This window comes from Zerene cesonia, unplaced genomic scaffold (genome assembly GCF_012273895.1).
Source record: "Zerene cesonia ecotype Mississippi unplaced genomic scaffold, Zerene_cesonia_1.1 Zces_u004, whole genome shotgun sequence".
Taxonomy (NCBI): domain Eukaryota; kingdom Metazoa; phylum Arthropoda; class Insecta; order Lepidoptera; family Pieridae; genus Zerene; species Zerene cesonia.
This window is the reverse complement of record NW_024045134.1, coordinates 2,379,512-2,394,996: the sequence shown is the minus strand read 5'-3', so window position 1 is coordinate 2,394,996 and position 15,485 is coordinate 2,379,512. Positions and strand designations below refer to the sequence as shown.

General features: G+C 36.4%; 1 protein-coding gene across 3 annotated transcripts in view; it reads left to right on the top strand.

Annotated features, from left to right (window-relative positions):
* The window catches only part of LOC119838633 (protein real-time), a 41,278-nt gene that overhangs the window by 7,848 nt on the left and 17,945 nt on the right, over positions 1 to 15,485 (top strand). For all 3 annotated transcript variants that reach the window (XR_005288204.1, XR_005288203.1, XM_038364653.1), the window contains exons 2-3: positions 10,171 to 10,320; positions 12,614 to 12,745. Coding sequence is in view for 1 of the 3 variants with exons in the window: in XM_038364653.1 (XP_038220581.1) it covers positions 10,171 to 10,320; positions 12,614 to 12,745 (282 nt within the window). In the remaining 2 variants the exon portion in view is untranslated. The remainder of the gene's footprint in view (positions 1 to 10,170; positions 10,321 to 12,613; positions 12,746 to 15,485) is intronic.

Below are 15,485 nucleotides of genomic sequence, written 5' to 3'. Positions count from 1 at the left end.
TGAGATCGTTCACTCGGCACAATTGTAGAGAATCGTGGTGCGTTGATCTCCATTTCTCGTGTCGAACTTGGTTTTCAGATTAAACTCTAGCCACGTGTCGGGAGCCGCGTTTTACTGTGCATCTAAACTTTACCCTCGGTATGGGGTAGGTGCATTGCCAGGGGTGCAAGGATACGTTTTGTCGCTATGGTAATGTAATTAAACGAATATTAATGCGAACAACTCACGCAGAAAATCAACGCTGTCGTACTCTTACGAGTCTGTTAGCGTGGATTGCTGAGTCTGACCTCATTGCTACAACAGTCCGTCGTTTTTTCTTTATATTTTTCGTTTGTATTTTTTTAAGTAGACTTAAAACTATGTATTTGGCAACAAATATATATTCCTTCTGTCATTCTGGTTACGTTTAAGTAATTCTTCCTTATTTACTCCTTAGCACGAAAAGAAGCTGGAAATCTACCTTTGCCCTTTTGTCATATGTAGAACTGAACAGTTCAGGCTTTGTAGTTTAATAAACTGGCTCTGTATACCGTATTCTGTGATCGTTTTACGTCTTCTTCATTATGATAAAAATAAAAACAATTCACTCAATTAGTTTGTCCAAATCTACTTATATCTACTTTCATTCAAATCCTACTACTGACTACTAATATTATAAATGCGAAAGTTTGTAAGGAAGTGTGTGTGTGTGTGTGTGTGTGTTTGTTTGTTTGTTGCTCTTTCACGCAAAAACTGCTGAACCAATTGCAATGAAATTTGGTACGTAGACAGCTGGAATACTGGAATAATATATAGGCAACTTTTTATCCCGATATTCCTACGGGATACGGACTTATGCAGGTGAAACCGCGGGGCGCAGCTAGTTGTTGACATAAATCGTAATGATAATAATAATAATTAAATACAACCAGTTGTATTTACAAATGATAAGATGTTATCGGATGGACGGGATTCACTCTCGTTTCCTTATCTCGCCGAGTTCAAATATAACTAAAAACATTCAATATTCCGGATGTAGTTCTTAAACGAATGAATAAATCTATGCAATTTGTTTTAATGATTGGTAAGTTTTCAACCGACGTAAGAGAATGCGATTTTCAATTTGTTTGTATTTTTTTTGGGTTCGCTACCTCGGAACTTGATAGCGGGAACCGATTTTTATTAGTTTTTTTTTTTGAAAGCTGATGTCTTCCATGTTTTCTCTTTGGGTCCAGTTCGACAGTTTGAAGGCGGTCAAGGTTTTTGTTAAAAAATGTATTATCAAATGATAATATTCTTTACTTAAATTGATGTGGAATTGTTCACACTTATTGTACAATTTATTTTACATTGACGTGGCTAATCAATAACTATGGTTGAAGCCTAATCGATTCATAAACAATTTAATTACGTGTCATGTTTTGCTTTATTGTTATGACGGATCCCATACTCTTTGTGCTACTAATCGTATAAGTTACCGTTGGAGAAGCTCATTAGGTACTTACATATATTAAATTACTGTGCATGAATTTTCTTCTCTTACTGACCTTCAAAGCTTCTTAAAATCATGATTTCTTCAAGATTAGCATATAGTCCTGAATACATCTTTACTTCCTTTATAAAATAAAGCGTCTTAGAAATTACTAGAAACACAATTCCCTCCGTAACGTAGAAGATGATAATCATAAACGATACTTATAAATAACGATCACAGCAAATGGAGCTATTTGCGTAGTATTCCATTTCGAGACACCAAACAAGATAACGCTCAAAGTGTAATTATAAATGTATGAAATGAAAGTGAAACCGCGCTCGGCATTCGACATTTGACCTTCCTATCAGTTCCTCGTTGCTAATTTCGTTATCGGTGGTGCGAATAGTGGCTGTCACTTGGTGTGATCGTGATGCTTGGCGTTTTATTGGATTTCTGGAGGATTGTGGAGCTATTAACGATGATTCGATCGTGAGAATTTTCTAGCTGGAAATGGGAAGTTGACGGCTATATGAATGTCCATGGCTTTGTAAGATAGAACGCGTTCTTAGCGCGCGTCAGAGCACTTACCTGACGCCCTATATCTGTTTGAAAGCATGTTACCGCATAGTTCAACACAATCCGGCGATATGGCGCGGCGTGAAGTGAGCGCTCCTGCACGCACTAATCACGCGTTCCATCTGACAAAACCTTAATAAAACATCTTTTTGGCATACATTTGCTAGATTATCGCTCAGTCTAGATTTTAATCTTCTGTCCGTTAACGAGATATCTGTAAGGTTTAGATAAAAGAATAAAATGGGTATCGCCACGATGTTCCTTCATTTCTGTACCTCGTAGCTCTATCCCTTAATGGTTCAAACCATTTAAACGAGTTTAAATCGATCGCGGCGCAGTTGTAACTTACTCCTCGTAGGCGATTACGGGCCAAGGATTCTTGTGAGCAGGGAAACGTGTGGATTAGCGGACAGCTGTTGAAGCAAATTATAGTTAATTACTTGCAAGCCGGTTATTAACGTTCGAGGAAATTACAAATCGTCTGTAATGCGGTGCCGTAACCGTTGATTTTCCAGCAGAATTTCCAAATGTTTTTGAAGTTGCGATAGACTTTCATATTGTTATTATGTCTGTTTACCAGAAATGTTTAACGTAGTTTTGGGAGTATATATATCAAATACTTTTTGTCTTAGGTCCGTGATTTATGAGGAAGAAAAGGGGCTATGATTCTTACTTTCTTCTATGAATCTTTTTGCATTTTCTGTCTTCAAATTATAAAATTTAACATTGATTAGTCTAGGATGGCAATATACAGATTAATTCATTTGTTTTCAAAATCTCCTATAAATATAAAAAAAAAAATGTTTGATCGAGTTCTCATAGACTCTTTTAGGTAATTGCTATGAGTCAATCAAAAGCTATAACTAAAAATAAGACATTCCACTAATTGACCCCTTGAAATTCATAGTTCGATTAGATTGAATGTCATAGTTCAAAGATGTTTACGTTCTTGCTTGCCCTAATAATTGACCCGCGACACGCAAGCACGTTATTCAATTACTTATAGTTGTGCAAGCGGGCCAGTAGGTACTCCCCGCGGGAATGGATGGACGATTTTAGATTATGGATATTTCTGAGTAATAAGATCGAACTCGACAATAACTAGAATAGCTCGACCTTGCGATACCCAGTGGAGACAGTCTAGGTCTCGGCCTAGAAAATCCATTTACACCTGAAAGCTATAAGGCATCTGGGTTTAACTTAACAACTTGGTCACGAGGTACCTAGTTATATTCTGTATAGTAATTACTATGGGATACAACGGGCTCGAAGGATCTTTGAAATCATGAATGAGGGTTGATTGAAAATATCGATTTTGTGTGTGTGTTTTTTTTTATCAAAAGTAGTTCTGATTAAATTTAACATGCGATAAATTTGTATAATTCACATTTAATCTAGTACTAGTAGGTAATCAAAATAAATTGCGTTTAATATGCAGTTTCATTAATGCATATTGAATAGGTACATGTTTATTGGTAACAATAATTTTACGGTCAGCACAATTATACCATACCAAAGTATATAATACTCAATATGAATTTAATCTATGCCCGACCCGACGTATGTTTCGGATCACTGAATGTCATAGTTCGCAGCAACAATTGTGATGTTCCCAGCTGTGCTTCATAATCGATAGACGCAATCATTCAATCAGTCACGTTTAGAAGGTCGCTGGGGACTGGATGCAGGTCGATTGGCACATTCGGTTTGGGTGTTTAATGGAGACAATGCACACGGTTTGGTATTAAGAAAGTCTGATATGACGTCACGTGGGGATGGAGGAATTCAATAGAAAATTATGTGGTTGGACTCTAATCATGTATGAATATTAATGGTTATATATGCTGCTAGCAGCTGTTTAATTCCCAAACTAAAAGCTTATAATATATATTTATAAGATCGATATGAAAGGATGACGCAGATCTTGTAATTAAAACGTTGTTATATTGCAGGCTATTTTCTGCTAATTTAGACAGTGTTTATTGGCTTTTCAAAATTAAATTTTACCCAATTTTATTAAGTAAGCGCATTATTTAAATCTATCGCGTAGTGTCTGATACGTAATTCTAGCTGCCGCTAAAATGCCCTGTAAGCTGTTAAGGCTATTAATAGGTAATCCAGCTTAGTCTGAGACGGCCTGTGACCTCTTACGCCGGGATATTTTGAACATCTATCTATAAAAGGTTAACACGTGAAATGGTTCACGTTTTTCCTAGAACAACTTTGCAATAGTTGCTTACACTTTGGGTTACGATCCAAGTAAAGATGGTTGGTCGAGCGCAAAGCAAGTGGATCAAACGGGGATCTTACGGTATCGGTACACCCCAAAATATATACCTAAGTAAGAGTATCTTACCTTAGTTGTTATGTATGTATAACTTAAGTGTAAATAATATTTCCGGTTAGTTTTTGTGATTTGCAGTCCGTTTAAAGCTGACATATATATTTAAAATGATCCTACTAATATTATAAAAGCGAAAGTTTGTAAGGATGTGTGTGTGTTTGTTGCTCTTTCACGCAAAAACTACTGAACCGATTGCAATGAAATTTGGTACGTAGACAGCTGGACAACTGGAATACATACAGGCAACTTGTTATCCCAATATTCTTACGGGATACGGACTAATGCGAGTGAAACCGGGGGGCGCAGCTAGTCAAATATAATAAAGTACTTCAGTAGTCACTTTAGACTAGTGAAAGGCGCATGCTTGATACCTATGCGTTATTCTAAGACGCTTCATAGAGGTTCACACGTTTCGGCTGTCGGTATGGACGGTCGGCGTGACTAAAACCAGCCTCATATAACGTTGTGAAAAAAATATGTTCAAGATTACAATTTATTTCTTGATTGCTTTACCCCGCGTCGTCGCTCGCGGAGTACCACTCGTTCACCTTACTTTTGCCGTTGCTCCATTGCGAATGGAGACATTATAAATATAAAAAAAACAAACACACTCGCATTATCATTGAATTTATTTTTTGTATTCGATGACTCAAATATTTGATTAGTTGAAGCATTAACGTATTAGCCAATCACGTGTACGTAATAAGAGCACGTGTTTAGGAAACCTCACGAAATATTTCTGTTAACTTCGTTATACTTTAGGTATATAACTTAAATTATATTTTTGTTTAACTTGTGTTTTAATGGATTAACCATCTACACAGCGGATCGACGTTACAGAATTTTCACATTTTTAATACCAGCGTGCTGCTGCGTTTAAAGTAATTAAAAAAAATTGCGCCGCTTCCTTTTTGGAGGGAAACTATTGGGAGGAGCTTGGGACAGATGAAAAAAATCATTTAATCGGTTTTTGTAGCTCATATGTCATCTTCGACGGTCGTCTCGTGACTTCGTTTTCTTATATATTTATATTTTCAATATACATATTTATCGAGAATCGACAAATTAGTTTTCATATGAAATAGATCAATCAATTCCGATTGCGCATGAGGAAATGAAAACAAAAATACGTTAAGTTACTTATCCTCCAACTGTTTCTAACTCTACAGATGGCTAATATCAATTTGATAGGAGACGTAAACAACGAAGCGCAGCTCCGCTGTAAAAAACCCTGTGTAAATTTCGGACTGTACACGTTGTTTATTTTTCTATTTAGATACATCTCGGTTACTTTGATCGCGTTGCAATGCCAAGGCCGTATTCCTGGACGTGGGTTCGCTGATATTTTAAGACTTTGTTATTATGTCCAGCGATTTCGCGCGAGTCTTGTTTTATCTTCTCCAATAGCTTTGGGTGTGGTTTGATATTAGGCAATACGACAGTGACGTGTCTATTTTTATTTTGACATAGTCAAGGAGGAATCGACGGGTCGTGAGTACCGAAAACTATTCCACAAGTATTGTCCCTTTAAATTGTAAGGCAATAAATAGAATTCTATAATAGTAAAGAAGAATACTTCTTGGTGCTGATGCGTCACTTCCTGCAGGACTGATAGGTTTATACTCTCTCTGGTTATAGCTGGATGTCTTTTTCTAGCATCGAAATATAGTAGCAAAGCTACGAGTGTTGTACTTGTTAAGTTATTCCAATAGGTACTTGTTGTAGATTTAAGTGGTTTTCCGTGTTTATCAGAAGGATTACTTCCTTGTAAACTGTAATTGGTGTCCTGGAAAACTGAATTTTGTTGATTTCCTTAAGGTCGTGTTACTGGTATAGTATATACAAATAGAATATGTTCCTGAACATTTCCTTAATGCTATTTGAAAGTATACATAGTACATACACTTCATGTATATTTCTGGTAAAGCAGACAGTCATTACGTACTATTTATCCAGTAGTGGATAATAGGAGAAAGGAGTTTGAGCCAATGCTGGTTAGATTGGCGAAATAATTGTGGTCATTCAACACGGTTGGTGAGGGCGATAAAATTGTCAAATAATAGAACTTAACCTCATTACTTGAAGTAGACCTTGACAATTGCTTGAGAATATTTGGAAAATTATAATCAAATGCTACCACTGCAGAGTGTCTTTTACTGAGAATAGGTCAGTGATTCAACATTGTCCCAAATTAATTCAAATAGGAGATCCCCATACCTCATACTCGAGTAAGTATTAAACGAACAACTCGTGATACGATTAGACACGCACGCCCGGTGCGTCTGCGCGCACGCAGTAAACGGCAGCGTGTGTTGTAACGTCGATTTCATATCCGCCGCGCGAAGGCCGGCTCGGTGTCGGGGTGTTGTTTGAACGCGTTTGAGATACTTACACGAAAATGCTGTACTGTCTAATGCTGTTTCGCTGTGGAGACGAATTGAGTGAAACTCAAACTCAACCTCTAATTCGAACTCAAAAGGTCTTTCATTAATGCCAACTTTTACATGTGATATTTTTGAAACTACCACCGATTCTACCGAGAAGAATCTGTAAGAAACTCGATAGTTACTCTTTAAAAGAAACTTTGTACATATTAAAATAACATGTATGTAATATATATGTCACCGTAAGATTGTAAACATCGTTATATTACAATCTATCAAGCGAGATTGTAAACTATCGATAGATTGCGAACCGTATCATTATGATTGCAATTTAACGCATCATTTTTATACAGATGGCTGTATGTAAAAATGATTTTCCCGCTTTTCTGTTGAAATTTTTCCAGAATTTTCTTTACTATAAACCTCACCGAGCCCTAGACCTTTCCAACGCATGCAAAACCGTGGAAATCGGTTCGTGCGTTCTCGAGGTGTAGTGTCTGAAAGGAAAACCCGACATATTTTTATATAGTAGATTTTAACATAATTCAAATTCATAGTCATCAAGATATTTGTTTGTTGCGTAATAAACTTTTTTAATCGGTGTAGATATAACAAATCAGTTATTTTTTTTTTTAATTATATGGCATTTTGGTATGGGAATATGCGACACATCCGTAATCTATGTGAATTGTTAGTATATACGCGTATTGAGAATGGTTTACCTCCAGTTTACACGTTATCGTGTGGAGTATTACTTACCTAGGTTGTTTTTGTAGAAGGTGTTATGTTTTCGTCTGTACAACGTAGGCATGTCTGTATGTTGATAGCGGGTTATGTATTGCGCAATTCAGCGTGTGGTGGGCGAGTCACGTGTGAGTGTTTAGCGCCTATTTTGGTACAGTTGGGGACAGCTGTCTTTAAGTATTATGAGAAAGGTTACCTGTATCTCTGTGAGGGATTAATTTCCATGTCTCTTAAGTGTTAAGTAAAGGTTGTCTGGCAGAATTCACCGGAGGCGATAATATAAGACTGAGTTTTGTGTATCTTGTGTGTATGTTTATGTTTTGTTACCATGCATATTAGAATAAACCATTGATATAATTAAATAGACGTTCACATTGTATAATATCGTCATATAACTATTGATTACTTTGTAAGCGCTACACGTGTTGTGTAATGGTCTTCGATGCGCGGTCTTACGACGAAAATTATATGCGATAATGTATTGATTGGCTAGTATTACACCCGCGGATCTGCACGTTACGTTATCGTGACGGCGTTATCTCGTAACGGGGCAAAATTTTCCCGTAACGCCCCATTTTTATTACATTGTTTATTTTAATAAGAAGGGCGTTAGTTAAACATAATTACTGACTATTTTAATTAACTACGTATTATGTAGATAGGTGAATCTTATAAATTGCTGAAATGTTTGTAATTATATTTATTTGGATTCGTCCAATTGCATAAAGGAAATAAAAAAATGCACAGCTGTGGATAATGAAAATGCAAAATTATTAAAGAAATTCAGAAACTCCTAAATAACAATTAGGGTAACATTACATAGGAAATTGCTGTACCTTATTGCTCACATCGTTTGAACATACACACACACTAGGAGAACCTGAGTCCTGCGTAAATACGAATACATAAATATTAAGGCTGGTTTTAGATCCATAGACTAATTATCGTTATGACAATCCATGGAATGTTGTCGCTTAAGAACCACAGGACAGTTCTTTGGCATCATTGTTTTGTACATGTTACTTATTATGTAGAATTATAATGTAAAATTTATATTATTTTAAAATAGCAACTACAGAGTTAGTTTTTAGAGTAGAGTTGAGTTTTTGTGTTTTAGTTTATAGGAAGTCTAATTGAAAAAATAAATGTTTGAGCTTAAAAGCGTGCATACATATGCAGCGTTTAAGATTAAAGCGTGGATATCAGCGTGTGCGCTGTATAGAGTTTCCCACGTTTCCGCTGACAGTGCCGAAGGTCAGAGTGCTAAAATCGGCCTAAAAGAACCTTTTCTTTGCGTGTTGTGCGGAAAAATCCCCTTTAATCTCTCGGTGGTGTAAATGAAAACGGTAATTTATTTGACAATCCTACTTCCTACTTTTCTACTAATATTATAAATGCGAAAGTTTGAGGATGTGTGTGTGTTTGTTGCTCTTTCACGCAAAAACTACTGAACTGATTGCAATGAAATTTAGTATGTAGATAGCTGCTTCTCGTGCTACGTTTTGATTAATAGGAATTTAATTTCGCCGTTAGCTTGAGGTGCCGCGGTATGGGCTGTCTTGCTAATTGAAGTATTTTTCGTATTGTATTTGGATGTAAAACGATCGTTTTACAAATTTCCTTTTTTAGAATCGTATTTATATTGATGTTGATTCTTTTTATTTACATACGATGTGAACTAAAATGCGATATTGATGGGAAATCCCAGTTCCGGTTCGTCCGTTTATCGGCATTGCCCGGAAATTTAAACTCGATCCTTGATGTCAATGATTGAAAACATAATCGGGGTTATATTATTTTTTAACCAAGTTCGAATTAGCGACATGACAAATCCTAAGATATGTATATTTCATAACTTATGTTTTATTTATAGGTATAATGCGGATTTCTACTGGTGAAGAAATTTTCAGAATTGGTTATATACTGAGATCAAAATCTTTCTTCATTATAGTAGGTATTAGAAAGAAAGAAGGTCTATTTATCACCACATAATGTTAACGAACGTATTAAAAGTTATAAATACATAGAAATGTAAAAAAAAACATATTTTCATCAAATTGTTTGCAAATAAATTAATAGATAACCCTCATAGGTGTCCCATGATGATGACAAGGTTAATTTCATTTTTATTTCGAAATGAATCATTTAATAACGCAGTGAGAATTTAACGTGTCTTTTAAATTTTTATTATATAGGTACCGAAACGTAGGTAGAACTAAAATCTAGAAAATAAAACTAGGTAACTTTCCTACAAGAGATAGCTGATGTGTCCGTCTAGATGTGGAACTAGTGCCCTTTTTGTGACCTGTGTGGGATTTGAAATTGATAGTTATTCATATAAATCGTTCAAACAGATGTTTCATTCACATATATATATATAGATTTTTGTGCTACGAAATTTAAATATTCATAGAGGTTATTGATGAACGTGTACTTTCATATTATCTTTATACTACTTATTTATGTATTCGATGCTTCAGGTCCAATATCACATATTCAATAAGTAATTATGTTATAATCTGGTTTATAATATGCGAAATTGAAAACATTTAAAACAATTGCTTATGTTTTCAACGAGATTTAGCGTTACCGTCGTATTATAATTACTGAAAACCACACGATAATGTCCCCAAAACACATATACTCAAGTACCATTTCACCATCGCCAGGCGTACGAGAGACGTTTCCCCAGCTGCCCGCAGATCCCGGTGGTGCTGGAGTGCGTCATCACCGACGACAGCTGGACGGCGGACGACTCCCAGCGACAGACCACGCGCCGCTGTCAGCTGAATGTGGAGGCGCCGTATCTCTTGAAAAAGGTACCTACGAGAGTAACCAATCTGCTAGAGGACTAGTATTCGATATACTGTCTTTATGTTTTCTAATAATCTTCAAACCGCTGTCAGCTGAACGAAGCGCTGTATGTGCTGAAATTGGACATGGTGCATTGTCTTTAAGCCGCTGTTAGCTAAATGAAGCGTTGTCACTATAGTTAAATATCCTTCTAGTCTTTTATGCTACCCACAGTAATTCATTATAATAATTCGCATTTTGTTTTCTTTTTTGGTTACTATGTGAACTTTCCTCTTGCTGTCTTAATGTACTGAAGAAGGTTCCAGAAGCCTTTTGGCGTATGCATTTTCTTTTAGTGGCTATCAACTGATCACAGAACCGCAACACTACTTACTAACTAATCTCGGGTAAACATGTAGTGTAGTACCACATTTGATTAAGGTCTTTGGTGCACTATCGAAATTTATTCTATTGTCATTGTGCCTTCAATAAAATTAATCAAAACCAACTTCTATTTAAAATAGATAAATCATATCATAAAGTAATTAAAATCAAAGTGGAGCTAGATACATCGCCGGTGAATGACCAATTAACAACATTAAAGAATTTCCGAATGTAAAAAAATAACACAAAAACATCCAAATATAACGTATTCGTTTGGATATCATCCAAATCACATTGTATGCAACGTGATGGAAAATTTTGTGAAATGATACATGCCGTGAATTATTATGGCAACTGATGACGGTATACCAGCGCGGTAGATATGTCTCTTGATAAAGGACTTTATCCATTTGATGTTCTGACGCTTTAAATGATGAACGAGGCAGAAGTTTTAACATTTTTTTTATGCTATGTGGCTGTTGGTTCGCGTGATGACAAGCGATCACCACCGCCCATGAACATATGCAGAGTTAGGGTCGCTGTAAATGCGTTGTCCGCTTTTAAGTGTTAGAGCATAAGGAAAGGATGGACGATGAAAAGGGGAAAAAGGGGAAAAAGGAAAGGACTGGGAAGGGTAAGGTTCCTCATCTCACGAAACGAAACAGTAGTATGCCACTATTCCGCACAGAAGTGTGGGGGTGCGGTACTTGCGTGCGAGCTGGCCGCATTCGTGCCGCAGCGTGCTCGCCTCCCACTTCATTAACATGCATCTATCATTCGTTGTTTTTCTTCAAATTTGTATACATATAAACGTATGTATAAACGGTAAATATGTATACATACTGTATATTTTAAAGATTCTTACAGATTTTAAAATTAATTTAAACTTATCCTACTTGATCACATCAATGACACCGATTGAAATTAATTTGCCTTGCGGCCGGCTTGGTTTTTTAAGATTATTTTAAATCTATATTTGATGCGGTGGAGATAAGAGAGGCATTTGTTTTGTGCAATTGTTAAGTTTTGTTTGGGTGTGATTAGCGTTAATGGATAGGCGATCAATCACGCGAAGAAAAAGTTTGTTGACTCAGAATTTTCGACTGCGTGAAGCGGCTCTAGTGATTCTTTTGAAGTGAAACTTCTTTAGAATCGTTGTGATTTCAAACGTGATGCAACGGAAAAAACGACAGGTAAGAGACACAAATACAAATTTGTGTAGAATGTAGCCGGCAAAGAATGAGACAGAAATATACATACTATTTTATATTATATATATATTCATCTCATTCTTTTGTCGATTTAGTAAAGTTTCACTTCTATCGTGTGTAAATCGCACGCACACCTTTTTTTTTATTTGAAAGTTGGCGGTCTCACTAAAATTTGATATAGTTCTGACAATTTGAAGGCGGTTTAATTTTAACTTGCATCTATTTATGATATGTTTTGAACATAATTACATACAGAAACATAATTTAAAGCCCGTCACACGCGTAGCTATGATAGTCTTTGACGTCACTAACCTTTACCGTGATTTAAATTATCGCATATGGATACGCATATATGTATACTGCTAAGCCGGCTATCAATGAAATGAAGGCAAAATATATATTCCAGCGAGGAGTATTAAAATATATTATACTAGCTGTGCCCCGCGGTTTCACCCGCGTAAGTCCGTATCCCGTAGGAATATCGGAATAAAAAGTTGCCTATATGTTATTCCAGTTATCCAGCTGTCTACGTACCAAATTTCATTGCAATTGGTTCAGTAGTTTTTACGTGAAAGAGTAACAAACATCCATACATCCATACTTACAAACTTTCGCATTTATAATATTAATAGGATAGATAGGTGTGTACGGGCCTTGAAACTCCCTTTTTTGGCAGTTGTCAAACGAAATAAGTAAATACGCTAATCGTACTCCAATTCACCAGATGATCGGCGTGGACTACGTCTACTTCATCCAGAAGAATCACCTGGATCTCAAGAGCCGGGTGCTGGAGATCGAGGCCACCAACGAGACGTTCGCGTCCCGGGTCTCCGTGGTTGAGAAGTGCCGCTATTATGTGAGTCATGTTCAATTTGTATGCCATAAGCGGGCAACTGGGCTGGTGGTTCGCCTGATGGTGAACGATCACCACCGCCCGTGAATATTGGCAAGAGGTAGTGCTGATGCGAATGCGCTGCGCTCTGACAGGGGAAAGGGATAAGGATAAGATTGACGACTGGAAAGAAGAAGATATGGTCTGGGAAGGGTGAGGAAAAGAATACGGAACATCAATCACGTGATGTTTGATCATTTTAATTGATGTCAATAATAAGTTTGGTAACACACACTAAAATTCGACAGAGTACGTACGCGCACGTTCAAGACAGAACGTGATTACTTCTCTCATTGTCTAGTACATAAGAGCTAAAGCTTTAAGTTTTACTTAAGTTTCACATAAAGACGCCAGAAGCAAGCGCTGTAGTATCAAATACTAGCTGCGCCCCGCGATTTCACCCGCGTAAGTCCGTATCGCGTAGGAATATCGGGATAAAAAGTGGCCTATATGTTATTCCAGTTGTCCAGCTGTCTACGTACCAAATATCATTGCAATCGGTTCAGTAGCTCTTGCGTGAAAGAGCAACAAACACACACACACATCCTTACAAACTTTCGCATTTATAATATTAGTAGGATAGGATATAAACATACCAAAGAAACATCCTTGCTTCTCGCTGTCAACTGCACTACATGTAAATTCGTATCATGATTGCCATCAATAAAAAAATGTTCAGCCATATTATGTAACGACGTGAACGCTTTACGATGTCTACTCACGAAATCTCTGGTTGGTTTGAAGTTGTATTGGAAGTTTTCTTGGTATGAGATATACGATCTTATAATTACGCAACGGATTTTGATTGTTTTTTCTTTTATTTTTTTTATAGATAGTGTATTATATAGATAGTGATTTAAGAGGAAGGTTTATGTATAATAACACCCATTGTATATTGGAGACATTCTGGTAGTTGGTACCCCTGAATTATAAGAGTTGGGTAGAAATGCGTTTGCCGGGTCAGCTAGTATCTCTTAAAGTTGATTATAACATACAGATAACGTTTCAACGTTATAAGGGATTGTATCTACTAGGTTTTTTAGTACCATGTCAGAACAGAAGCCACATTGTCTGCTTATCACGTGGTCGGTTTAATTTTATGAACGTAGTTCTGTTTCTTTGAAAAAACATAATTATTTTGGGATCATAATCATAATTTAATGTCTGGTAAGTGGTATAAAAAAGTAATACCATAATTAAACACACACACACACACACTCAAATAAATAATATACCATACAAAAGAATATTTACATACAATTGTAAATAAAGATATGCTATATACACATGATAATACTATAAATATATACTTTAATACATATATCGATTATATTGCAACTGCAAGAAAAGTCACGCGATAAATTTAGTTTAATCTGAATCACACACGTGATCAATAAATGTTATCAGATAAGCGGTGTTATGCCGATTGGTGTTTTCCCTGTTTTGCCCAATTGTGTACATATTGACAAGTTATTTGCGTCGATAGTGACAAATATGCTTTTGTGTTGATGATAATTCATTAATCGCTTTACTTTGATTGTTAAAAGAATAAATATTAGTATATGTTTATAATAATTATATTTTAATAAATATTATGTTATGTTAAACACGAATATTCTGATGAGCGTTTACCGTTAAAATACATCACAAATTTTGATGAAATTTTGAATGAAAATAGCTGAAGACCCAGAGACAAACATATACTATGTCTTATAATTTATAACTAGCTGTTGACCGCAGCGTTGCTCGTGTGGTCGAAAAAATTGTTCATGGTACAAACTTGCATTCCTCATTTTATACTCTTAGCGGTAGATTTTATCAAAATCCTTTCTTAGCGGATGCCCATATCATAGTGACTATATGCATGCCAATTTCAGCCCGATCGGACCATTAGTTGCGGCTGTACGGTGATAGATCAGTCAATCAGCTAGTCACCTTTTTGTTTTAATAGCTGCGCCCCGCGGTTTCACCCGCGTAAATCCGTATCCCGTAGGAATATCGGGATAAAAAGTTGCCTATATGTTATTCCAGTTGTCCAGCCGTCTACGTACCAAATTTCATTGCAATCGGTTCAGTAGTTTTTGCATGAAAGAGCAACAAACATCCACACACATCCTTTCAATCTTTCGCATGTATAATATTAGTGTTTTATATATTAGTTAAAATGTAACTCTGATTTCTTAGGATATTTATCGATTTTAAGTATATTTTTTGAGTCTGCCCAGTAGATCTTTCTGCAATCGCCAACCGTCTGTCTGCCCGCTCACGTGGCGTCGCGTATCTGTGTCAACGTCTTGTACCCATGACCTTGAGCGATGTTCCGATAAGATAACAATGTTTGTAAACAACTCGACTACTTGGCCATAGCATAAGGCGTCATTTAGAAAGAAACTCGAAAGGAAAACATATATTTTAACATAGATATACACACACACACACACAAACATAACAGATCATAATAGACAACAAAAGCATACAATGAATCAGAAAAGAAGAAAAAAAATCAGACAGCTTAGACTAAACAATGAGGTTATAACATTTGAGTTATGTCAAAGGCACATATATGTTCCCACTGCTGGGAAACAGGACCTATCAGGTGTCAGGTCGTTCTCCATCACGCTGGTCAGATGCGGGCTGACGGATGTCACATGTCGTCGAACTTTTTTTGGGCATGCCGGATGACAATCTTTATCTTCCATTGCCA